This window comes from Ornithorhynchus anatinus, chromosome 12 (assembly GCF_004115215.2).
Source record: "Ornithorhynchus anatinus isolate Pmale09 chromosome 12, mOrnAna1.pri.v4, whole genome shotgun sequence".
Classification (NCBI taxonomy): Eukaryota; Metazoa; Chordata; class Mammalia; order Monotremata; family Ornithorhynchidae; genus Ornithorhynchus; species Ornithorhynchus anatinus.
The window spans coordinates 36,805,090-36,831,817 of NC_041739.1; the positions used below are offsets into that span (position 1 = coordinate 36,805,090).

General features: G+C 46.7%; 1 protein-coding gene across 1 annotated transcript in view; it reads right to left on the reverse strand.

Annotated features, from left to right (window-relative positions):
- SEC24B (SEC24 homolog B, COPII coat complex component) overlaps positions 1-26,728 on the reverse strand; it is a 102,133-nt gene that overhangs the window by 30,253 nt on the left and 45,152 nt on the right. The window contains 10 exon segments of the mRNA XM_039913680.1: positions 2,162-2,274; positions 6,072-6,181; positions 7,631-7,757; positions 10,042-10,144; positions 12,341-12,525; positions 13,265-13,311; positions 13,314-13,377; positions 13,379-13,452; positions 16,153-16,233; positions 24,203-24,313. Of these exon segments, the coding sequence (XP_039769614.1) occupies positions 2,162-2,274; positions 6,072-6,181; positions 7,631-7,757; positions 10,042-10,144; positions 12,341-12,525; positions 13,265-13,311; positions 13,314-13,377; positions 13,379-13,452; positions 16,153-16,233; positions 24,203-24,313 (1,015 nt within the window).

Genomic DNA, 26,728 nt, shown 5'->3' on the forward strand with positions numbered 1-26,728 from the left:
TCATTATTATTGATAATAATAATAATAATGGTATTTAAGTGCTTACTATGTGCCAAGCACTGTTCTAACACTGAAGTAGATACAAGGTAATCGGTTAGTCCCATATGGGGCACGCAGTCTCAGTCTCCATTTTATAGATGAGGTAACTGAGGCCCAGAGAAGTTAAGTGACTTGCCCAAGGTCACACAGCAGAAAAGTGGCGGAGTCGGGATTAGAACCCATGTCCTCTGACTCCCAAGCCCGGGCTCTTTCCCCTAAGCCATGCTGCTATTTTCCCAAGTACTCACCCAAGCAACTGAATGAAAATCATGAAAATTAAAAGTTTAATAAGCAGTCCTTTCTTGCAGGCTTTATAACAAGTTGGCCCTTCAACTATCCTTTTCACAATACCCTTCACTCTTCAAAAGCAGCACGGCTTGGTGGAAAAAGCACAGGCCTAGGAGGCAGAAGACCTTGGCTGGTGTGAGAGACCTTGGGGAACTCACTTAACCTCTCTGGACTGTGATGCTGAATTCTCTAGAGAGCTGAGGTAAAGAGGTGCGATTCAGCATGAAAATATGATCATCCTAAACCTTCCTCAATTTGGTCCAGCCCAAATGCACGCGAGATGGTTAGGTACACACACAACCTGCTACAATGTCACAGCTTTCCAGAAACCAGGTGACGAATGAACCTGGTTCAGGTAGCCGCCTCGACTTTTCCCAAACTGTTCTTTCCTCCACTGCATTTCTACGACATTTTGAAAACCATCATTCTTTCTTACTGCTATCATCTCACCAATCCTTAAGACCCACCACTACCTCCTTTTTAACTTCTCAACTTTCAAATCCAGTCAACCCACTGCCAGCCACCCACTTCAGGATTTACTTACTAGATTACTGATTTAGTAGAAGCGGCGTGGACTGGTGGAAAGAGCACAGGTCTGGAAGTCGGAGGACTTGGGTTCTAATCCAGGCTCTACCACTTGTCTGCCGTCACCTTGGGCAAGTCACTCGACTCCCCTGTACCTTGGTAAACTCATCTGTACAACGGGGATTAAATCTTCCTCCCTCCGATTTCAACCGTGAGCTCTATGTGGGGCAGGGACTGTGTCCAACCTGATTATCTTGCATCTACCTCAGTGCGTGACACATAATAAGGGTTTAACAAATAGCAAGGGAGAAAAAAAAAAGATCTCCCTGCACATTTTGCTTACTCTCTGTAAAATATTTTATTTTATTATTTCAGGGGCTTGGCACCCCAAACCCACTTAGTGAAACTTCTGTACAGAGTCAAAAAGTGTTTCTTAGATGGGGCTGGTTCTTTACCCTTTCAATATTAATGCTGTCCCTAGAATCAAGAAGAGATGAGGAATTACGGAGGACAAACCATCTTTACAATCCTCGAGACAGTAAGTTCACTATGGGCAGCAAATGTGTCTGCTCATTCTATGGCACTGTTCTCTCCCAAGTGCTTAGTACAGTGCTCTGCACATAGTAAGTGCTCAATGAATACCACTGACCGATTGATAGACAAAGCTTTCAATGGAGAAAACCACTTAGGAAATGAAACTGAGAGGCCATCCACAAAAGTCCACCCATGGAGGCTCAGATTCTGAATGTCTTAATTTCTTTGACCTCATTTATGGGCAAGAACCACGAATGCACTTGTACGGTGCCTACGATGGACATTCACCACTGGTCGTATGGTAACCAATTTTACCGAAAAGCTGCCTTTGAAAGTTGATTTCAAAGATCGTTTAGGAGTTGCTTGAGACCTGGAAAATCATAATGGTCTAGAGGTGATGTGTGTAAACTGAGAAAATGTAACCAAACCTCCACATTCAAATATCTAAAGCTATGGAGAATTATTTCTATGCTATAAGAAAGCCTTTGCTAACAGGAACTTCCACCCATCAAGAGCGAAAGTTAGCCCCCTAATGCATAAATGATTGTTTCCAATGAACATCTCAAGTTCTAGTATATCGTGACTTTCCAATCACACGGCAGGACATTTACTAAATGGTAAGTAAGGAGGGCTGTTTGTTGGCATGTACAGTGAAAGATTCTGAATTAAGCTGGGTTAGAAATGATTTCAGCAATATCTTCATAAATCCTACAAACCTACCGACAGAGAAAGAGTTCGCTGCCAGGGGAAGAGGATTTAATAGAACCATGCTTACTTGTCTAGATTTTCCAACAATGACTGGCAGACAATGTTTAAATATCCTGCTTCGACTGCATTATGAGACACGTCTAAAACAAACAAGTAAACTGCCGGCTGAGGAGGTCGGAGCTGAAAGGAAAAGGAATAAAAAATAATCTTAATCAATCGATGATATTTATCGAGTGTTACTGTGGGCAGAACACTGTAATAAACACTAGGGAGAGCATGACAAAATCAAGTTGGGGGACATGATACTTGATCCCTGCCCTCAAGAAGCTTACAACCTAGTCGGGGAGACAGACGTGAAAATAAATTACATATGAGGGAAGCAGCAGAGTAGAAAGATAGATACTTCAGTCTTGGGAGGTAGGGGTGAGGTATCAAAGTGCTTAAAGTGTACTAGTGTATAGGAAATACAGGAGGGATAGCAAATAGGGTGAGGAAATGGAGGGGCTGTAAGGGAAACCCTCTTGGAGGAGACATGATTTTAGTAGCGCTTTGAAGAAGGACAAAGTCTGTCTGACAAGGAGGAGGAAGGAGTTTCAGGCCACAGGAAGCGGTTGACGGAGAGAGAGAGGCAAGAACGATGGACAAGGACATTAGGCTGACATTAGAGGAGTGGAGGGTGTGGGCTGGGTTGTATAGGAGTAGATCAGCCATGTTGGGTAGGTAGGCAGGGGCCAGTTGATTATCTGACTTAAAACTGACGGTAAGGAGTTTCTCTTTAATGCGGATATGGATGTGTAACCACTGGAGGTTTCTGAGGAGGGCGATGTGGACTGAACTTTTTTGAGAGAAATAATTTGGGCAGAAAGAGTGAAGTATGGACCTGCAGAGTGAGGCAGGAGGCAGGGAGATCAGCGAGGAGGCTGATACAGTAGTCAGGGAGGTATATAAGTGCTTGAGTCACCGTGGTAGCACTTTGGATGGAGATGAAGGTGCAGGTCCTACAAGTACGGTGAGGGGAAAACCTATACGTTTTAGTGACGGACTGAGGAATACGCAGGTTTTAAATTTCACTTCATTTAAAAAACAACATTTTGAGGTTGTTGCTGAATACTGACAGCAACAAACATGAGCCAGGCGCTATACATAACATTCAGAAGGTACTGTCCTGCTTTCTAAGAGTTTATTTTCCACTGTAGTGCGATATCTAGACACACCTATCAAATTTTGAAAGCACAAGGGGAAAATACATATTTTGCTACAGTAGAATGTATCTTCCTTCTTTTCTTTTGAAATTTGATAGATGTGGACTGCACAAAAGCAATACTTTGATAGCAAGACTGTAACTCAAGTATGGCTCAATGGAAAGAGCACGGGCTTTGGAGTCAGAGTTCATGGGTTCAAATCCCGGCTCGGCCACTTGTCAGCTGTGTGACTTTGGGCAAGTTACTTAACTTCTCTGTGCCTCAGTTACCCCATCTGTAAAATGGGGATTAAGACTGTGAGCCCCACGTGGGACAACCTGATTCCCCTGTGTCTACCCCAGCACTTAGAACAGTGCTCGGCACATAGTAAGCGCTTAACAAATACCAACATTATTAACTCAAGTAGGAAACCAGTGATTCCCTTTGAAGGGACTGTCTCTCTTCCTGCTTCAACACTACCTCGTTTTCCCCGAAATGGTTTTTGGGGGTCTACACGTACCCTCTTTCCACCTTCCCAGGGATAAGCCCCTGTAAGACCAGGCAATGGAGATCTACCAGATCTGTCAAAATGAGGGTAATCTGAGTGTTGCGTCTTGGTCTAATTCCCCACCAGACCTAGTAAATGTATTCCACACAAGTGGACACTCAACAAATAGAGTTGAGGCATTGATGGTCTGGATTATTGAGGCATGGGAACCAAATCATTTGGGAGTGACAAAGTGTCTCCTTTTAATGCCTCTGGTCAGCATTAAATCTAGGCACAGTTTCCCGAAAAGAAGAGCTTTAACCTATGACTTTTAAAATCAAACATCTTGTGAGGGTCAGTTTTATTAGAACTTGGAAGGAGAGCAGAGAGGTGGCACGGAAGACTTACAAGTCTCTGGGATAGCTTGACATTACAAAGACGAAGATGGGAGAGGGGACTAAGGAGTACATGATGGGGACAGCCAGCCAACTTGACTAAGAAAACTGGGAGATGAGAGAAGCAATGTGGACAAATCCTGAAAACAAGAATACTGTATGTAGGAAATTAAAGACAATGCCAGGTTCACACCAGGATCTTGACCTGGGACTTACTAAAGTAGATGGGGAGACACTGATTCAATAGCTCTTGTAAATGGTGTGGAAAATGATGTGGGAAGAGTTGAAGAGGTGACCGAGTACCTTATTTACGACCCTACAGTGTCCAACCCATTACCCATGCCTTGCCCACTGCATGGAACACCCTCCCTGCCTCTCAAATTCAATGAACCAACCCTGCTTGAGATAAGGAGGAGGAAGTGTGAGACACATTGGTCCCCACACTAAGGAGGGAGGAGGATGCCAGGAAAGTCACTTCATAGTGCCCCTCCCCGAGGGAAGTATGGAGAATTAGTTAAGTCAATCAGAGACAAGGTTTGGTGAGGATTTAATGGGGCTGGGTAGTTGGGGAAAAAGGCCGGTGTCCATCTTAGTGTGAGGTAAATGAGCTCCATGTCAAGGAGAGTAGGACATGAGGAGAGCGTGTGCTGTGGATCCTGGCTGGATACAGGGTAAAAGGGAGAGATGGGAGAGGATTCTTGCAGGTTCAGAGAGCAGCAATTAGGGCTCTGGAGGAGAGAGACTCCTGCCCCTGAAGGGGAGAACAACCTGATTCTGGAGAAGCCTACGGGCAAATACAGAGGGTGGGTAGCAGATCCAGAGAAAGGCAGTTTGAACTGGATTTGTTTTCATTTGTGACCTTAAGCTCTTATTAAATACTGTTGAGAACTCTGACATAGGTGTCTACTTCCCAACCTTTCAAATCTTTGTTCAAAGTCCCCCAAAAGGCAATCTCAATTTCTCTCCACTAATTCGGTCACGTCATTTGACCAGCCATTTCAGTACTCAATCGATCAACAGTATTTGATTGCTTACTATGTACACAGCACTGTACTAAGTGTCTGAGAGGCAAATAGAGGCAAAAAGACACTTATGTAGATCTGTTTAGGCAGAACTGCCTACTTTTCTTATTATTTGGACCCTTAGGCTTTTATCATTTGTAGGCTTGCAATTTGCATCGAGGCTCCCATTAGATTGTGAGCTCTTCGGGGTAGGGATGATGACTTTTGTTTCTAATGCAGATACCCAAGCACCTAACCAGCATAGTGTTCTGCAGCTAGAAGGTTGTTGATCCTGCAACTGTAGCCACGACAATAAATCTTATGTCTCACTGTGCTCAGAAGTACTGTAGAGTGGGCTGGGGAGTTACAAGGAATGTAGGAGGTCCTTCTGAAGAAGAAAAGGAAATCAGCTATGACCGACTAGCAACCTGGTGAAAACAGAGCTTAATGGAAGCTCAAAAGAAGCAGAGAGAGTTTCGGGAAACGTGTGAATTTCAACTTCAGGGAGGTTCAGTGTAGCGGAAAGGGTAACATGCATATCCGTGCAGAGATAATTGCATTGCAGAAATGGAAAAAGAAATGAACTGAGGATGATGGTTAACTAGAAAAATGAACATTTCCTACCTGTTTGCAATACAAGTTTATGTTTAGGAAACCGAAAGGCTTTTTCAAAGAACTTTTTTCCATTAATTAGCTCTGACCTTTAGAATCAACTGTAATAAAGCTACCCTCTATTAAACCCACAATCCTCTACTTTCCAGAGAATCAAAGCTCTTAGTACAGAGCTCGGCATACGGAAAGTGCTCGGTAAATTCCATAGACTGACTGAATACTGCTATCTCAGCACTGACTGAAACAAGATTTAAGTTAAATTATAGCTGTACCTACTTAGGACAAAACACCAAATAGTTACCATGTAGTCTGAAGAAGCAATGAATTCCACAGTTGAATTCTGCACCTCGGGCCGCTTGTGAGGCTCCCCATAAGATCGGGAAAGGGGGTTGTACATAAATTCTTCAGGAACTAGAGAACAGATAGAGGAACAATGAATGGAAATCCAATGCAAATGATCACTGACAGATGCAATACACAGCTTATACCCATAATCGACCCAATAATGTCAACACAAAAACCTCCTATTTTCAATACTTGACATTTATATGCCTCTGAGAATTCCAAAGAGTTTTAAAATCACTTCCAGGAAAAAAAAAAAAGCCTCCCTGTTGGGAATGGAAAAACTGAGTTATTTCCAAAAGTGATGTTATCTCAAATGTCCACGTAGGACAGTGGTTAGCCCCTGGGCTAGAAACCCAGGGGTTTGTATACTCCTTAGACCAACTCATCCCCATGCAAGGAAGCGTCCCTAGCACACATTTTCTGGAGGGCAATTACAAGATGCTTAAAAATGAATTCTTGCAATTCAGTGTAGGGCACGTGTCTGCTACTTTTGCCGAATTGTACTCTCCGAAGGCACACCTCGTCAGACGGGACTTCCTGACTGAGCCCTCCTTTCCTCTTCTCTCACGCCCTTCTGTGTCACCCTTGAACTTGGATTTGCTCCCTGTTCTCATCCCTCCTTCAGCCCCACTGCACTTACATACCTAGCTGCAATTTACTTATTTATATTAATGTCCGTCTCCTCCCTCTAAACTGTAAGCTTGTTGTGGGCAGGCAATGTGTCTTCCAAATGTAATACTGAACTATCCCAAGTGCTTAGTACAGTGCTCTAAAAGGAGTTTAGTGCTCAATAAATACAACTGACTGATTGATTACTCCCCCAAGCACTTAGTATGGTGCTCTGCACATACTAGGCACTCAATATATACCACTGATTGACTGGGAAAATGAAGAATAAGGTCACTGGAGTTAGAGTTGGCTTAGTGGATAAAGCCAGCCTGGGAGTCAGAAGGACATGGGTTCTAACCCTGGGTCTGCCACATGTCTGCTGGGTGACCCTGGGCAAGCCACTTCACTTCTCTGGGCCTCAGTTACCTGTAAAATCAGGATGAAGATCATGAGCCCCGTGTGGGCCAGGGACTGTGTCCAGCCTGATTAACCTGCAATTACCCCTGTGCTTAGAACAGTGCTTGGCACATAGTAAGCACTTAACGAGTGCCATAATAATGATTCCAGTGCCTACTACAGTGCCTGGCACATGGCAGGCACTTAATAAACTCTGCATGAAATCCGAAGAGACCCTGCCTTGAGAAGAGGCGCGTTGTCAGTCTTTGGCGAGCACAATCACTCTGGCTACAGGCCTGGACCACGTATGGAACTTCCACTGCCTCTGCATGACCTGTTTCGACAGCTGTCTGCCCACAGCGGGGAGGTTCCTTCCCACCTTTGACGATCTTACTCCGTGGGAATCTGAGGACCGAGTCTCTCGCCTCCCTTCTCCTGACCGAGAACGGGAACCTGGGCCCTGAAGGTGAAGAACCCAACGAAAACCCCTTCCTCGGTTCTGCCGCTTACCATCGTTGACTCTATAGCAGAGGTTGCATTTCCACCTCCTCTGATCGATGAAGGAGACGAAAGGATTGATATACGTCCTGCAGGATCGACACCTCACGATGGTGCTTGATGTTATCACCGGTAATTGCTGTAAAGTAAAATGATGACAAGATGTAGTCCAGGATACCGAAGCAGCGTGAGACACGTAACGAAGCTGGACGCTAGACCGTCAGCTCGATGTGGGCAGGGAGGGTACGTGTCTATCAACTCTCTATCAGAGAAGCAGCGTGGATTAATGGAAAGAGCCCGGGCTCGGGAGCCAGAGGCCGTGGGTTCTAATCCCGGCTCCTCCGCTTGTCAGCTGTGTGACTTTGGGCAAGTCACTTAACTTCCCTGGGCCTCAGCTACCTCATCTGGAAAATGGGGATTAAGACTTGAGGCCCACATGGGACAACCTGATTACCTTGTATCTATCCCGATGCTTAGACAATTCATTCATTCAATAGTATTTACTGAGCGCTTACTATGTGCAGAGCACTGTACTAAAGTGCTTGGCACATAGTAAGCACTTAACAAATACCATCTTCTTCTTCTTCTTCTGTAACAATGTACTCTCCCAAGCTCTCACTCCAGTGCTCTGCACAGTGAGCACTCAATAAATACCAGTGATTGATTGCTCTTCCAAGCTCTTAGTACAGTGCTCTGCACATAGTGAGTTCCTGATAAATACCACCGATTGACTGCAACTGCTTATGGGCACAGCTCTTTAAGTTCTTGTTCTGAGTTTTCTGAGCAACACACATTGCTATCAAAGGGTCTCCCTTTTTATATACCACAAGAGAGCATAACCCTAAATAAAACGGTGACACAGATGCAACACGGCAACAACAAGAATCCGTTTGGCTAGAAAAATTGCACGAATCGGAGCGAAGCAGTTTCACTCTCTCCTCTACATAGAGGGAATCCTCAAAAGGTCGGTTACGTACGACAAAAATACTTTCATATTTTGACTGATTCAATACATCTGATGTCAGGAAAAAAAAGAGGATTCGGTAAGAGCTTTTTAGGTGCCAAGCATTGTTCTAAGCACTGGGGTAGATACAAGCTAATCAGGTTGGACACAGTCAATATCCCACATGGGGCTCATGGTCTCAATGCCCATTTTACAGATTAGGTAACTGAGGACCAGAAAAGTGAAGTGACTTGCCCAAGGTCCCAGAGCGGAAAAGTGGCTTAAGCGGGGATTAGAACCCAGGTCCTTCTAAATCCCATGTCCGTGCCCTTTCCATTAGGCTACTCTGCTTCTCCTAATGGAAGGCACAATATCAGCCTGACTTCAGTTAGTCGTGAAAATAAATTCTGGTCCACATGCCCACAACTGAAAATCAAGCAGGCAGACCCGATGAACATTAGGTCTCTGGCCTGCTAAGGGTCACAGCGCTTAGAAAAGTGCTCGGCACATAGTAAGCGCTTAACAAATACCATCATTATTATTACTACTATAGGCCTCCAGTAAATTGAATATACACTGCCTATTCTTTCTCATCCCTGTTCACTCAGGTGGAACCTATGCTTGTCCAACTGTGAGTGCATCTGCTGAGGGAAGATACTTTGGCACAATCCAGTGCGATGTATCTACCAACTCTGTTCTACTACGCTCCCCCGAGTGCTTAACACAGTTGTCTGCACACAGTAAGCACTCAATAAATATCACTGATTGATGAGTTAAAAAGAAACTGCAGATGAGTAGGCATGCTAGGTGACCCAGATGATACAAAGCCTCTGAAATTCTGTTGGCAAAATATCACTTTCCTACTCTAATGATACGAGCCCCATGTGGGATAGGTAGTGTGCCCTATCTATCTACTTCAGCACTCGACACAGTGCTTGGCACAGAGTAAGTGCTTACTAAATAACATCATTTCTTGAATACATCTTTGAGTTCGGTTGACACAACTGATTTTGGATTCAGAGGAAGCCTGGGTAGTGGCTTTAGTATTGACTGAAAAACTGCAACACTATCTGTACTCAATTCATATGGCAAACAGGACATTATCCTGAAACTTAACTTGCAGAACTTCAACTCTAGAGTTCATATCACTATATTTAGGACTCGTTCCCGAATGCATACTTTTGTTGACGGATTCCTCTCGGTCAGAACTCGCTCTTTAGTTTCTCTGTATTAGTCTTAACCATCTGATAGAAGATCTTCAGGACATTAAAATATATAATAGCCTCCAAAAGATCAAAAAAACAACAGGAGACCATCTGATCAACGATTTAATTCCAGTGAAGTATAATTCCCTATAGAGAACCATGCAGTTAAAGGAATGCATGGTTTTACACAAAAAGAATCACACCTCATCAGAACAAGGTTTAAACAGGGGTTTAAAACAAAGGTTTAGAACAAAGGTTTTAAAAAGCTACTTTACCGTTAGATCTCTGAACGGATGTAACAACAATCCTAAAGGAAGTTTAGCCTTGTTCAGCAAAGCCTGAGTCTGTGGGATATTTGTCAAAGTACAGCGAAATGAACTGCAAGGAAAACAGTTGGGATATAATGTAACATTGATTAGCAAGGAACAAGAAACAGGAGGCTAGATAGAAGATTAAACTGGACTCCAACTGCATACAGCTTAAGTTGACCCATTTCTCTTAGAATGCCAAGGCGACTTTCTTGAGAAACCCTGCATTTGGGAAAACTTGTGACGTTGGCACCCACGAACCTCACGCTACACGTACCCCACGACACGCCGTAGCCAAACAGGCTCACGTCGGCGGAAGAACGTTCCCCGATTTTGCCATCGTGTTCTCGCGACAACACCAGGAAAACAAAGGGATGTCACGGCAGGACTGACAGATGTGGAGAACATTTTTATATACAGTGGTCCTTCCGCAATGCGGACTGTAAGCTCGTTTTGGGCAGGGAATGTGCCTACCATCTCTGTTGTGCTAAACTCTCCCAAGTGATTGGTAAAGCACGCTGCACACAGTAAGCGCTCAATAAATACAAATGATTTTTTTTAATGGTACTTTTTTTAAGCGCTTACTATGTGTCAGGCACTGAACTAAGACACCAGCTAATCAGGATGGATGGTGATTGTGCCCGATCCGACTAACTTCACTCTACTCCAGCGTTTAATACAGTGGTCGGCACACTGTACGCTCCTACCAAATGCAACACTGATGACGCTGAGGGTGAGGGGAAAGTGGCCACATCAGGAAAGAAATTTCCAAGACTTTCTTTTCCCTACAATGGTAACGTCACAGAAGCAACGAGGCCTAGTGGAAAGAGCAAGGGACCTGGGAGTCACAGGATCTGCGTTTCAATCCCAGCCCTGCCACTTGTCTGCTGTGTGGCCTTGGCAAGTCATTTAACTTCTCTGGGCCTCAGTATGGAAAATAGGGATTCAATACCAGTTGCCTGGCCTATTTAGACTGCGAGTGCCACGAGGGACAGGGACTGTGTCCAAAGTGATATCTTCCTTCTTGCCCAGTGACTAGCTCTTAGAAAGCGCTTAACAAATACCACAATCATCACCACAGCCAATGCACTAACTACTCCATTCACGCGCTCAGCTGGAGAACACAGCTCTCAGAATCTAAACCACTCCTTATCTGAGGTATTCCGGGATGGTCTGCTAGCAGAAGAGATTTTTATTTATTTACTTATTTTGGAGTGGTTAAAATTGTTACCTTGGTAATAATTAAGTCCATATCCACATTGTATTTATATTAGTGTGTGTCTCCCCCATCTAGTCTGTAGGCTCCTTGGGGGCAGTGAAAATGTCTGTCGACTCTTATGCTCTTTAGTACAATGCTCTGTGTACATAGTAAGTGCTCAATAAATATGATGGACTGATTGATGACAGACAGGGTCAGCAGAGTGGATTTTCTCACTGAAAATCATCTCTGCACGGCACACTGCTGTTCTGGCCTCCCAGAACAAATGGGCCGTGAACTTCGGAGTTCTATCTTAATTCAGGATTTTGAACCTGAAAACCACCTGTACTGAGACTGCTATCACAAGAGAGCAGTGCCCGGTTCTAATGTCAAAAGCTTAGGCTCATGGATTCTAACAGGCTTCAACAGGCAAAAGGAATCATCTTTCTTCACGGTCTGTTCTCCATTCTCTCTGCTCCAAATAGGTACCTCTGGAGCAACCTGCTACTAATATTCACAACCCGGCAAGTAATTCCACCAACAGCATGCACGGCATTTGAAAGATCGAACACGTTGACTGGGGAGGAAATAACAACCAAGAGAGAATTGGGAGATTTCAGTCAAAAGACTGTAAAATGATCTAATTATCCGGGACAAAAGGACATAAATGATAGCAGACAGAGAAGAATTACCCCAGAAGTCTTATTTGAAGACGAGAATGAAAGAACGAGATGGAAAATACAATTAGTTTGCAAACTCTAAGATGACAGATTTCCTAGTAAAGTGATCTACAAAAACAGTTTCTCGAGAAAAATGGTGGAAATGCCATTCTGAGGAAAATACAACAGGCTGAAGAGCTACACCCAAGTCCAGAGTGACATCTAATAGGGCTGGGAACGAATGGATTAGGTTACCTGAGTGGGTTTTTCCAATTCCATTTTTTAACTTAAAGTAGGAAATGTCCATTGACTCTTTCCTAAAGGTGGCTGTTCTAATTTTACCATTTTGGAATGTCGGTAGGGGAAAATTCATTCAGCCCGGGAAATTCTCCTATGGTTGAATACCTACTCTGGGCTACAGTTCAATTTCTTGAGGTCTGCATTCAAGTTGGGGACAGGAGCCAGAACAGGTGTCGTGGGAAGAATGTTCCTATCCTGCGTAAGGTTGACGGGTCTCAGGCTTTCTGGCTGCTGAGAATGCTGCAGGCTCAATCCTCCTAAACTGGACGAGAGCTGGTTCATACCGGGATACTGCTGGAAAACAAGAACGGCGTAACCATTAACGAATGGGGTGGTCACCACTTGAGGCTATTTTCAAGCTACAGAAAATGCAGAGAAGGGAATATATGGCGGCGAAAGACTCTCCAATAGGGCACAGTGATTAATAAGCCAATTTGACTGACGTTGCCAAAGGAGAGCTAAAAAATTCTGAAAAGACATGTCTTTTTTTCAACCAAAAAGAAAATCCTGGCTAAAGGACTCTTAAAGTAGCGTGGCCTAGTGGATAGAGCACGGGCCTGGGAGTCAGAAGGACCTGAGTTCTAATCCCAACTCTATCACTTATCCGCTGAGTGAACTCGGGGAAATCACTTCACTTCTCTAGGCCTGTTCCCTCAACTGCAAAATGGACATTAAGATTAGGAGCCCTATGTGGGACAGGGACTATGTCCAACCTAATTCCTTTGTATCTACCCCAGCGCTTAAAACAGTGCCTAGCACACATTAAATGCTTAAATACCACAATTATTATTACTATCCCCACAAAATGAGAGGCATTATTATTGAACAATAAACCAATTCCGCCCCTTTCCACTTGAGAGGCACCACAGTTTGGATATTACAGATTCACTGCCTCACCTGGATTTTCAATAATAATGACCGTGGATTTTGTTTTACCAGCTCTATTGTATCAAGCTTTCCTCAGGCCTTAGTACAGTGTTCGGCACACAGAAGCGCTCAATCGGTGCCGTTGATTGAATGACCCGACTCTTACCTGGGCGTACTGCTGGAACCCAGAATGATATCCTGGGTTACTAGGCTGTGTTCCCGAACTAAGAGGGGCCGCGTTTTGATAACCAGGCTGAAGAGTAGGATAGCCATAACCAAAAGGCTTTGATGTCTTGGCTGGCTGAGGGGTGGAGGGAGCAGGAGCTGGACTGCTGGTAGGTGAAGAAAGGGTTTCTAGGAGAGGGAAAACAAAAACACATCACAATCACCCACTGGGAAGCAAAACTCAAATTCAGAGCCACTCCAATCTGTTAGCCAAATCCTCTCTCGCCCCTTCTCAGAGGAGTGGATATTCATTCATTCATTCATTCAACAGTATTTATTGAGCGCTTACTATGTGCAGAGCACTGTACTAAGCGCTTGGAATGTACAAATCGGTAACAGACAGAGACAGTCCCTGCCCTTAGGCGGGCTTACGGTCTAATCGGGAGAGCAGACAGACAAGAACAATGGCAATAAATAGAATCAAGGGGAAGAACATCTCTTAAAAACAATAGCAAATAAACAGAATCAGGGTGATATACATCTCATTAACAAAATAAATAGGGTGATGAAGATATATACGGTTGAATGGACGAGTACAATGCTGAGGGGATGGGACGGGAGAGTGGATAGGTGGACACAGCAAGGGCAAAGGTATAGGTATTGTCAAGGGTGTGATTGGGGTTAAGATAATGGTCTGCCCCAGCCTCAATGGCCGTGACGCCCCACATTCAAAATCTAGGCCACAGCAGGCCAGCCAACCAGGGGCAATAAGTCCCCCAGACTCCAAAGCACGATGTGCCTGGAACAATTTCTACACCAATCCCTGAACTGGCACTACAAACAGTTCCCCCTTGCTCCTTACACGGTATTTCTTCCCATCTGCCAACAACAAGTGGCTACCAAGACTTTTATGTTCCCATGAGCCATCCACGGCAGGATGCAAAGAGCCACACATAATAATAATAATAATAATGCTGGTATTTGTTAAGCGCTTACTATGTGCAGAGCACTGTTCTAAGCGCGGGGGGAGATACAGGGCAATCAGGTTGCCCCACGTGAAGCTCACATACGCTACACATGTCAAGTTACAGGATAAGCTCAACCCCTTTAGGACGATAGGGAAGAATGGTTAAAAGTGATGTCCCAGGTGTAGCTTTTTGTTCCTTTTTTGGGGCTATGGAGAGAAAAAAAATAAGACATTTTAACCTGGAACTGCTTGAGAATATCCTAGCTGTTCACCCAAAGGAAAGGAAAGTCTTCTGTGGGAATAAACTGCTCATCTCCTGGGTGACATTGGAATTCTTTCCGAATTTTTGGACGGTGGGCATTTTGCCCTAGCAGTGGTAGAACCCTGAGGTTTTACAGGAGTTCTTTCACCCACAAAGGTGAGAGCAATTTGTTCTTTGGTGGGATTTTACTTGGCGGGAACCGGGAGCTGTGTGTGTATGTGTGGCGGGGGAGGAAATAAGGTCCTGAGATAAGAAATCTAACACCAGAAGCGTTATTTAAGAGATTTAAGGTCAGGCACCAACCGGACCTCATGATTAATAATGGCATTTTTGAGTATGAAGAACTGTTTTGCGTGAATATATTATATACGCAATTATAATTATATATACTTTGTGTGTGTGTGAGAGAGAGAGAGACAGAGAGAAAGAAAAGCAGCACGGCCCAGTGGAAAGAGCATGGGTCTTGGAGTCAAAGAGCCTGGGTTCTAATCCTGGCTCTGCAAGTGGCCTGCTGTGTGTGACTTTGGAGAAGTTACTTAACTTCTCTGGGCCTCAGTTTCCTCATCTGTAAAATGGGAGCTGTTCTCCCTCCCTCTTAGACTGTGAGCTCCATGAGGGACAGGGGCCATGTCCGACCTAATTATCTTGTATCTACCCCAGCACTGAGCATTTACCCTGCCCCACTTAGGCTCACAGTCTTAATCCCCAATTTAAAGATGAGGGAACTGAAGCCCAGAGAAGTGAAGTGAGCTGCCCAAGGTCACAGAGCTGACAAAGGGCAGAGCTAGGATTAGGACCCACGTCCTTCTGACTCCCAGGCCCGTGCTCTAGACGCTAGGCCATGCTGGGTCAGTGAGCAGGGAGACGGGGTGTCTTGTCCTGCAGTGAACACAAGAACCAATCGAGATCTAGGCGTTGCCTCCCAGCTCATCGCGGGGCAAGGCAATAACCCAGATGAAGACTTTTTTTTCTGAATTATATGATGACCTATTTTGTCCCAATAACGTGACAGATTTCATCCTAGAAACAGAGGTGGTACAGAATTGGGAAACTTTAAAAAATGATGATCGATCTGTGAGTTTCATTGTGCAGAGACCATTAGTCACTTAAAACCTAGAAGCGCATCTCTCTTTTTATCAGTAGAATGTCTCCCTCCCCATTCCCTTTTTTCTGTGGTATTTGTTAAGCCACTACTATTTACCAAGCAGTATTCTGAGTCCTGGGGTAGATATAAGTTAATCAGGTCGGACAGCTCATTGTGGTCAGAGAATATGTCTGTTTTTTTGTTATATTGTACTCTCCCAAGCGTTTAGTACAGTTAGTGCTCAATAAATACGACTGACTGACACTGTCCCTCTCCCACATGGCACCCACAATCTAAATGTGACGGAGAACGGGTAATGAATCCCCATTTCTGCAGTTGAGGAAACTGAAGTGCAGAGAAGTGACTTACCTAAGGTCGTACCGTACTTTCCCGGAGCGCTTAGTACATGCTATACACATAGTCAGCGCTCAATAAATACACTGATTGATCGGGAGAGCTGGGATTAGAACTCCCTTTGGAAACAATAACAATTCTGTTGGCATTAATTATCAGTGGGACCCACTCTTTGTTTAATTTTTTACACAAAGGAAGCATCTTGTCGAACACACGGGTTACCTGGATATCCTCCTCCTTCTAGGGCATCATAGTTGTTGGGCACTGGAGAAGCGCTGCTTGTTGTAGAAGAGCTGTCAATGGCTGGAAGAAAAAAAGAAGGAAATCTCCTGTGAGCTAAAAACAAAGCCAATGTTTCTGGGAGTAGCCAGTGGCAATTAAACCAAAATAGGTTCAGTGGTCTAGCAATATTATTGCATCAAGATTCTAACGAGGCCTAACTCCAGAGACATTTGATGTCATGAATATATGTATTGGATTAGCTCACGTTAATAGACGGGTACAATTAAAATTTTAAAAAAAAAGGATAAACAATAGATGGAATGAGAAAGCGACTTTTGGAGCAAAGCCACTCAAAACAATAACATGGTTTTTAGTGATCCAATTGTAACCGAATGCCAGACTAAGAAAATGAATGCACATTTCACCCATCCACCCATGAAACACATTTTTTTTTTTTGGTAGAGATGACAGGATATTACTCCTTGGAGATATTACAATGTTCTCAGTCATACAAAAAACATGAATGTGAATTCCCTCAAAACCCATTATTTAAAAATGCCTAATGAATCTGCACAGGGAAAACCTATCGGGAGCTTAACCAAAATGTGTGTGTGCAATCTGCATTTAATAGCCTCATTATCCATTAATATCTCAGTGGCCTCTTACTAGTACTTTTTGCCCCAATTCAGCAGTAAAGAACCAAAAAGCATTACACTGCTGTTGTGGCGACTAATTTAAACAAGATTTTGTGTGAGAGTTTTGAGTGACCGGCTTTAGGCGGATAGGTGTGAGCAGCTAAGGGTGCAGGTAACTCTTCGTTACTTCTCTTTCTCCCCAGCCACTCGGCCTAGACCCCAGGGATTGCAAAAAGGACCCTAAAGACAAGGTAGAAGCAGGAAAAGCTTAAAGTGCTGTCAGTCAGCAAGAACCCATGTTGATATCAAGGTATTCTGGTTTGGGCTCTTGGGCATTTGGTTCAGAGAACAAATTCTACCCACGATGGTAACATCACCATGGCATTTAAAAGGGTTTGCCCCATGCAGATTTGGGTGAAAAAACACACTTGGCCAATGGAAGTGAGGTGGGATGGTTTCATAAGGAAATTTCAAAAGGTGAACTACTCTGAAACCAGGAACTGGGTCGAAGACATATCCCGTAAAAAACGGACTGCGGAAGACAACGAGCATCACTCCATTCACCGCTCTCCATCGCTTTCGTTGTGTGTCTGTCACTCGCCTCCCGCCAGTTACCCCCTCACTAGCTTGCCTTCTTTCTTCTTGAATCGATACCCCACATCTCCGTTGCCCGCTGTGTGCAACGGTTAGGGTAGGGGCCTGAGCTTGAAGAGTTTATCAGGGCAGACACCAGACATTAAGAACAGAACAACACACGGAGGGAGGAGGAGGAGAGAGACTCAGACAGTCAGAGCGAGAGAAAAAGAAACAATAGGAAATGTGTACTCAGAGGAGGAGGGCAAAAAAAAATCTCTTCTCGCTTTTGCTTCTGCTAGGGCAATCTCTCTCATCTGGCAGCTCCCTGTAAAAGGGAGCAGAGAGAAAGTCCTCTCTCAAGGCTTTCATCTCCCAAGGCTGCGCTTCACCGCCTCTCTAAGCAGAAAGCCAGACGAGATGAGCAAGCGCCAGAGGTGAAATGCTTTAGTTCTCATCACCGGAGAACATATACGCACAACCCTTTCATCGTGATTCGAAAAGGCCTTCTTGAAGGGCAAAATAGAAGCAGCATGGCCTGGTGGTAAGACCACAGACCTGGGAGTCAGGAGACCTGAGTTCTAATCCTGGCTCCAACTCTTGCCTGCTGTGTGACCTTGGGCAAGTCGCCAAACTTCGCTGTGCCTCAGTCTCCCCATCAGTAAAATGGGAATTGAATTGCCTCCTCTCCCTCCCATTTACGACCGTGAGCCCCAGATGGGGCGGGGACGGTGTCTGTCTCACTTTGTATCTAGCCCAGCACCTAATATGTTGGGCACCTAGCAGACCCTTAGTAAACACCACAGTTACTATTATTACTATTAAACAAACCCTCTTCTTGGTTTCAGAGCAATACGATGAGAGACGAACACATATCCAATCGGATATCCTGGGGCACGTGTCTATGAGAACAGTTCCATCTCCAGTTAATCTAAACCCCTTTTACGTTCCATTTCGCGTAACTATCCGCACCACAATCTTAAAGCCAAAGAAAGACTGGCCTTTCCTTAAGGCCCGTCATCAGACAGTGATTTGGAGATCCAGGCTTCACTGTAAATTGTTCTTTACCAGATAAAGGCCCCAGTAGCCCCAACTGCAGAACGGAGATACTGCAATGACTATATCCCATCTTCAAGTTCGGCTACTTTGGGGGACGGAATTCGGCAATGGGAGAGGTGGCTTGAAGAAATCCCCGCCTACCCACCCAACTGGATTCAGATGACCACTCCAAGTCCTTTTCAGCTTTACTGCCCTCATTCTAGGATTCGTTCTTTCCATTCAGAGTTGCAGGGCCACTTGGGCGACGGTGCCAGAAGGGCTGTGCGCGTTTGGAAAGTTCCGCGGAGGCATGAGGGGATTTGGGGAGCCCGCAGACTTGGGGAACGTGACAGAGGGATCTGGACCGGGTCGGGAGTGGAGATCCAGACCCGTTCCTGAACCGACTGTCACCGTGGGGGTGGAGGCAGCACGGGGAAGGGGACGGAAACCACTTCATCCACCGCCGGCTTGGGCTGGTCCACAGGACCCAAATTTCTTAAGCCGGGGTCTGGTCAGCGAATAGCCGACCACACCTGGAGTTGGGGTAGGGTTGGGTGGCCCTGCTTCTCTCTCCCCCTGCCCCAAAGCCTTACTCCCTCCTCCCTCTCACCCCCTCACTGGGGGCTACAGCCAAAAGAGGATGGATTGGCCCAAATCGTGCCCTGTAGTCACTCCTGGGGATCCTAGGGCACCTGATGACTTTTCTGGGGCGCTCCTGTGGCCAACGGACATATGAATCCATAGACGCGCCCCCTGAAATGAGCCCAGGGAGGCCTCCTGTTTGACTCGCTCGCTTCCATTTCTGCAGGACGTCCTTCCCGCTGAAGTCGATCCTACGGTTGGCACTGGGCCAGAGTCGGCAGGAACCAGGTGGGAAGACTGGGGTGGCTCCTGGATTTCCAGCCCAAGTGATCCTATGCTCCTGCTCAAACCTGGGTATCCCTGTTCGAGGAACCATCCCAGATGGGAAGTTAGTAAAATGGAGTTCATCCCATAAAATCGTCTGCTAAACGAGGCAGCTGCTTGGTTGACGGTATTGCATAAAGACATATTCTCTGGTTGCACTGGTTGAGGCTCTAACGTGGCTGTTTTCATATTACTGAAGAGTTTCTTTCAAGGGTCTTCAGTCCCCAGGGGTCTCCGCTTTCTTCACAGATTTGTGATACTATGGTTTTTATCGCAGGTGAAAGTTAGGGACATTCCAAACAATGCTCAGCCCGGCACTTGGCTCCACGCACAGCGACACAAAATGACCATCCTTCAGGCCGCTGCCAAATAAGGTTAGAGTTTATATGGGTGTGCACAAGATCCGCCTGTCTTATCTGCTCAGTGGAATACTGGGGGGCAAGATCGATGGCACTTAGGACGAAATCCAAGATGAATACACTGGGAGTAGGCCACTGCTATTTAGCTTTCCAATCTCGTGCGGCCCGAATGTTTTTTCTCCATGCTTCCACGTCACTGCTTACGTCAAACTCCTCTTTGAACATCAGCTTGTCAGAGGTATGTGAAGAGCCTTCCTCGATACTAACAGCACAGCAAACTTAACCACAACGACAAGCTTGAACTCGATCTTTGTTTCTTTGCAAAAATCATGCGAATCTTGTTTTGACTGCTCACCTGTTTTCTTGAGGAAACCAGAAGAGCGAGTTTAGACACTCCCATCACCCCCTGCAACTCTTCAGTGAGCATGGAGGGGTCAAGGCCTCCGGGCCAGTCACCTAGGGCCATTCTGGGTGACAGTGACTTCTGGACACCCAAGCGAGGCGAGGAAAGGGGGTTGTCCATTTTGGTGTCTCACCTATGATGCACTCCGGCCCAGGTTGCTGAGCTGCAGCTGTGAGCTCGCCGGCAGCTTCTCCTGCCTCAGCTCCAGGGGTTTGGGAAGCCGAGAAACCCCCACTCTCTGGCCACTGGGACAGGGGTAAGAGGCCATCTGTAGCCTGGGCCAATGGCTCCATCCCCAGTGAAAGTTACGTGGGCGGGGGGGAGTCAGATGCACGAGCCACTGTGACGAGAGACTTGTACTTAACCAATATCACAATTACTACCTGCTAAAGGGCACAGCAGGAAGCTGGGCCTACTGATTCTATTCCCACGCTCCTTCACGTTACCTACCTATACCACCATCATATATCAAATTTCACATAGGTAAACTCAGAAGGCTCTAAATAGGTGAAAAATGTTTTCCAGTAAATTGATGCGGTGTAGAAGATTAGTCTCCGACTACGTTATAATTGGTTTCTTATGACTTGGGCTTTTCCCTTCTCTTGTTCCTTCCTGAAAGTCTCCAGGGTCTCCATGTTTCTTCCTGGCCCGGATCGCCTGGTCACAGGTAGGCGTGCACCCCTCCCGGCTGGCCCGGACAATGATCGGGATCATCGGAGAACCAGGGTGGCTTAGTCGACAGGGCCTGGGCTGGGAGTCAAAGGGATCTGGGTTCTAATCCCGCTCCGTCACATGTCTGCTGTGTGACCTTGGGCATGTCACTTCACTTCTCTGGGCCTCATTTACCTCAGCTGGAAAACGGGGATTAAGTGTGTGAGCGCCACGTATCTATCTTGGAGTTTAGAAGAGTGCTCGGCTCATCTTAAGAGCTTAACAAGTACCATCGTTATTAATTATGATCTGGAGTAAGGTGTGCATTCCACAGCACGGGAGGCCAGACGGTCCCCGCGGCCCAGAGACACAGGACACCCTGGCAGTTGGCCTGGGCGGGGGGGGGGGTTCGTCATTCCCGGTTACAAGGATAGGCTTCCCCCAGCTCGGCAACCCAGAGTTCCACTGCTGAGTACACCGAGATCCTCTGCGCTGAACTCAACCAGCCCACCGATGAAGCAGTCTGTACTTCAGAGCTGGTCCCTGTCATCCAGGGAGGAAAAATCCAAGAGACGGGGGGCCTGTGCTGGAGGCGGTGGTGGAGGGTGACCGAATGACACCAGAAGGCCCGGCCTAGTGGAAAGAGGGACAGAGCACAGGCCTGGGAGTAAGAACGATCTGGGTTTCAATCCCGGCTCCACCGCTTGTCTTCTGCGTGACGCTGGACAAGTCACTTCACAGCTCTGTGCCTCAGTTACCTCTTCTGTAAAATGGGGATTGAGACTGGGAGCCCCACATGGGACAGGGACTACGTCCAGCCTGATTTGTTTGTATAGCCCCCATTGCTTAGTACGGTGCCGACAAATAGTAACTGCTTTAACAAATACCACAGTTATTACTATTATTATTATCATCAGTAGTAGTATTAAAAAACCCAGGCCTGGGAGTCAAAGGACCTGGTTTCTAATCCCGGCTCTGCCGCTTGTCTGCTTTGTGACCTCGGGCAAGTCACTTCACTTCTCTGTGTCTCAGTTACCTCATCTGCAAAATGGGGATTAAGACTGTGTGCCCCACTTGGGACAGCAACTGGGTCTAACCTTATTACCTTGCATCTACCCCAGTGCTTAGTACAGTGCCTGGAACATAGTAAGGACTTAAGAAATACCACCAAAAAAAAAACCCCAACAAAGAAACAAAAGGAAATCACCTTCAGGTTCCCTTTGAAAAAGGTACTGAGTTGCCTCGGGCGAGCGAGGACATTTCAGTGCAGGACAGAATGAGACACTGCAGCCACCCCTTTTCAAAGGGAAAGAAATCAAATTCTGACAAAAGCCGGTCGGACGCTAGTTGCAACCGATGCTGATTTCACCTTCGCTTCTGCAAGAATGGATTCATCTTGCTACAGATCCAAAATTGAAAACACAATACCCTTAAGCCTCCGCGGGGATCGGTCCTGTGTGAAACCATCATCTGTTAATGAATGGCCTTAAGCTCATTGCATAAAACCCGGATTACATGATCACGACCAGAAAAAACAAACTGATCCAGAGAGCATTCCTCTTATTTCTCCTCCTATCACCCTCGCTTCCAGAAAGCACGGTAAGGGGAATGCCTTTTTTTTTTCTTTTTTATGGTAATTGTTAAGCACTTACTTTGTGCCGGGCACTGTTCCAGGGAATGCTGAAAGTTAATTGCCCACTTCCCTCAATCTTGGACCCAAGTGGCTGTGGGAATGAAAGACACTAGGACTTTTGCAAATCTTCAATTCGGGGTCCTAGCAGGGCCCCAGCCGAAACCCCCCAATTGGTACCAGGCTTGCTTTATGCTCCATAATATTGATACAATCCGAGGGGGAAAAACTTGTTAAATGAAGAAAGAGAAAAAAAGTCATTCCTTTGCTGTCCTTCCTTCTCAACTATTCCCCCAAGAAACCCTGCAATTCACTGCAGAGAGTGGATGAGAAATGAAACGATGTTTCTAGGCAATAACCTAGCACAAATGATTCAGTAACAACACCCCACCACCTGATGAAAGCGTTCAAAAGGCACAGGGGAAAGGGATGCGGATTAAGAAAATACGCAAACTTTAGAGACAATGATTTACACTCCGTAAATTGTAAAAACTTATCCTCAGCAATCTAAAGTCGACCGGGTTACTTTAGGCAAAGAGCGGTTTGGATAAATGAATGGACAAGCAGTCCACGACGGCATGCTAGCCGGAAAGTTGGGGCTGGACAGGAAAAAGCTAGGGGTGTTAGAACATCTATAAATGTAAGCATTAAGATACATACCAAAGAGGACAACAATCTCTTTATTCCTTCAAGAATCCTGTGCTCATCAAACACAGAATTCTGGGCTAGCGGTACTTAGCCTATTATGGCACTGCTGACTTTCTTAATTATTGGCCCTTGCCACATACGTTTAAGTTTTCGGGACACTGCTTCCATTTGAGTAAAAATAATGATGGTATTTGTTAAGTGCTTACATGTATCAAACACTGTACTAAGCACTGGGGTAGAAACAAGATAATCAGCTCCCACATATGATCACAGTTTAAGCAGGAGGGAGAACAGGTATTGAATCCTCATTCTGCAGCTGAGGGAACCTAGGCACAGAGAAGTAAAGTGACTGGCCCAAGGTCACGCGGCAGACAAGTGGCAGAGCAGGGATTAGATCCCACGTCTTCTGACTCCCAAACCCATGCTCTGTCCACTAGGCAATACGGCTTCTCCATTACTCCAACTGGTGACCCCTGTCAGACATCACATCACACCTCTGGGTGGGACCTGTGAGGGAAATACTCAAGGATGCTTCAGAATAATGAAGCAGCTGCCGTAGGGTGACTTGAAATGGAATATACACCCCACCTTGCCTAATCCTGCTTACTCTTTATTACAGAAATTCACGAGGTATCACAAAATAAATGAACGAGGTACCGTAAAATGATTACGAGGCTGCAAAAGTAGAGTCTTGTTCGGCTGCCTGCTAGTGGATTTTCCCATTTCATGAATAATTTGCCAAGTGGGGGAAGAAAGGGGGTTAAGAGCCCTCTCCATTCTTCTGAAGGCACCTTGAAGCAGGTTAACTCCTGAACCACTGTGCCCTACTGAACTCTCTTCCAGTGGGATTCTCTTCTTCAAACACACTTGCAAATTCGTCCGCCTTCCTGAAAACTGGCCGCAGCAGATTTTAAGCCGGCGATGGAGAAACCACTGCTTGAAACGCTTCCACCTTCGGCAGTGATGCGCCGACGAGATACTCATGGGACAAAGATACCTCTGAATGAGCGGCGATGAACGTCGGGACATCCGCTCCACCTTTCGCTCAACGTAGTTGCTTCTCCAGTTCAACGGCTTCCTGGGGCTCCCTTCGATGACTCGAAAAATCTGACACAGACTCGGGGAAGAGCTGCCTCCAAGGTCCACTCACGGCCGATCTCTTAGACTCGGCCGGGGGGGAGGCGGGGGCGGGGAGGGACGTACTTACCCGAATCGCTCGGCTGGGACGTCAAGGCCGGCCGGATGTATGCGTGGGGTGAGGCATCGAACAATACGGGTTCTATCCCGGGGCTGGTTGTAACCTGGGGCATGGCTGAAACTGTAAACAGGGTGGATAGAAAAAACGCTTTAAGACGGCCCGGCCCCTCCCGGCCCCCACCAGCGGTGGGGGGGGCCCAACGTCCGGCCCTGGGTCTCCCTCCGCATTCGGGAACTCGGGAAGTTCACCCATTTACCTCGCTGCCATTCCCCCCTCTACGGGACGACTCCCATCACGAGCCCTAATCCCACTCCTGCTTTGCCATCTCCGTTTCTCTCACCTACAGGATGCTGCGATTTCACGGGACCGCCCGAGCTGCCCATCTTGCCTTCTAAACCCGCTCTTCCTAAATTTACTCTTGGCTGATCACACGCCCAACCTCCCTGTCCCAGAAACCCGCAACCTGGTGTCCTCCTGGACTTCTCGCTCTCTTTTAACTCTCGGTCCGGGGCTATACCTTTCCCAGGATTTCCCGACTCCTTCCCGCTCTCCACCCGAACCGTCCCCGTCCTGGCTCAAGGTCTCAACTCCCGAGAGAGTCTGCTCTGTCGGCTTCCTCAGTGGAGTCCCTATCACCGGGCTACCCCCTCCTCAATCTACATTACGCCCTGCTGCCGACAGCTTTCTAAAAGTTTGCTTGGTACCCGCCAAAAACCTCCAAAGGATTTCCATTCTCACTGCATCAGAGACTCCTGTCCGACTGGCTTTCCAGGCTGTCCGCCAGAACGCTCTTCAGCCGCTATGCCCCAACTGGACCTCTTTGCACCTCCCATGCTAACCTTCTTACCGTGCCTCCTTCCTTACACTGCCCTCCGCCTCCGCCCCTCTGTTCACACCCTTCTCCCGGCCTGGAACTCCCTCCTCCTCCTTTAAATGCTCTGGGCTACATCTCTTTTCATCTTCAAATCCTTGCAGGCAGATCCACTTCCTCCAGGAGACATTCGGCAACTAATCTGCAGCACTGGGTCACGTGAACCCAACAGCTGTCCTTGGTATTTCTGTTTACAAAACAATCCTTATCCTTGTACGTACTGCTTTGCTTTCACTACTTGTTTTTTTCCCCCGATTTGTTCATCTCCTTATCATTCCAAACTCCTGCTATCGGTTACCGGCTGTGACTCTGTCCTCTCTCCTGCTCCAACTTCTAGGAAGAAGTTGGTATTAGCCTGTTCTCCTCTACCAGACCACAGCACTGCAGCCAGGGATGATAGAGAGGGCAAGGACTGTGACTTGGACTTTTAAAGGGGTATCTCAAGCCAAAAACATGAGTGACTACCAAGGCCGGCTGCCCGCGGAGCTTTTTTGTTGCTACGGCTCGGAAATCGCATTAAGCTGCGGTCCTTTTGGTAGAAAAGGGAGTCCACAGACCAATACATAAAGCCATTGCATGTTCTCTGCACTATACCGTGACAAGGTCCAGCGGAAGCAGCGTGGTCTACTGGAAAGAATCAGAGGACCTGGGTTCTAATCTTGGCTCTGCCAACTGCTCACACAGTGTGACCTTGGCCAAGTCACTTTGCTTGCCTGTCCCTCAGTTCCCTCAACTGTAGAATGGGGATCAAATACCTGTCCTCCCTCCTACTTAAGACCAGGAGTCCCATGCGGGACAGGTACTGTGTCCGACTTAACCTGTACCTATCCCAGCTCTCGGAACAGTGTTTGACATATTGTAAGCGCTCGACAAATACCATTAACAAAAAATACCGACCCCGACCACCCACTTGCTCTTGAATTGCACTGTGCACCACATGGTGGGGTCATGTCAGGGACAAGTGGGGTGAGGGGGCATTGACCAGTTCCACTACAGCGACTCCTCTGCGCCGGTTCTCGGTCGGGAAGTCTCAGGAGCGCGGTTCATCCGTCGGCACTACCCGGAGCCCTTTCTATGTTGCTGCGCCAACAGGAGACGTTCAACTACGGGCCTGGGGGATGAAGGCATTGAAGGAAAATGGCAAATGACGCAGCCTGACAAGCGCAGCCTTAGGCAGGTCAGCCCGGCGTGCTCCATTTTGCAATGGGGTGGACCGTCTCGGGGCCAAAGGCGCCGGGATGAGCGATACCGAGATGGAGGAATGGCACCAGGCGCTTGGGTAACAAAATGCAACAGGACGGCAGACGGCAATCCGAACATGCACACAGCACGGAAGGGATTATCAGTCAAACAGTCGGCCTTAAGAGCCAGGTTCAGACACCAATCACAATGTCACAGTCAATGCTGTCCCCCTGGGATGCGCATACGTACACGTGTGCGTGTCTGTACAAATGCCCACCGTCATTCTCGACACCCCTCGAACTCAAATGCCACATTCTCGAAAACTCCAACACGGACAAGCGCCTGCCATTGTTTCAGCGGTAAATAAGAGCCTAGGCGGAAGACGGCTCCAAACCCTTGAAATCGTAGACCGAGGGGAGTGGGTTTTGCTTCTCGAGCTTGTGTCATGTACTCTGCCTCTCGTTTCTGCATCAGAAGCCCCG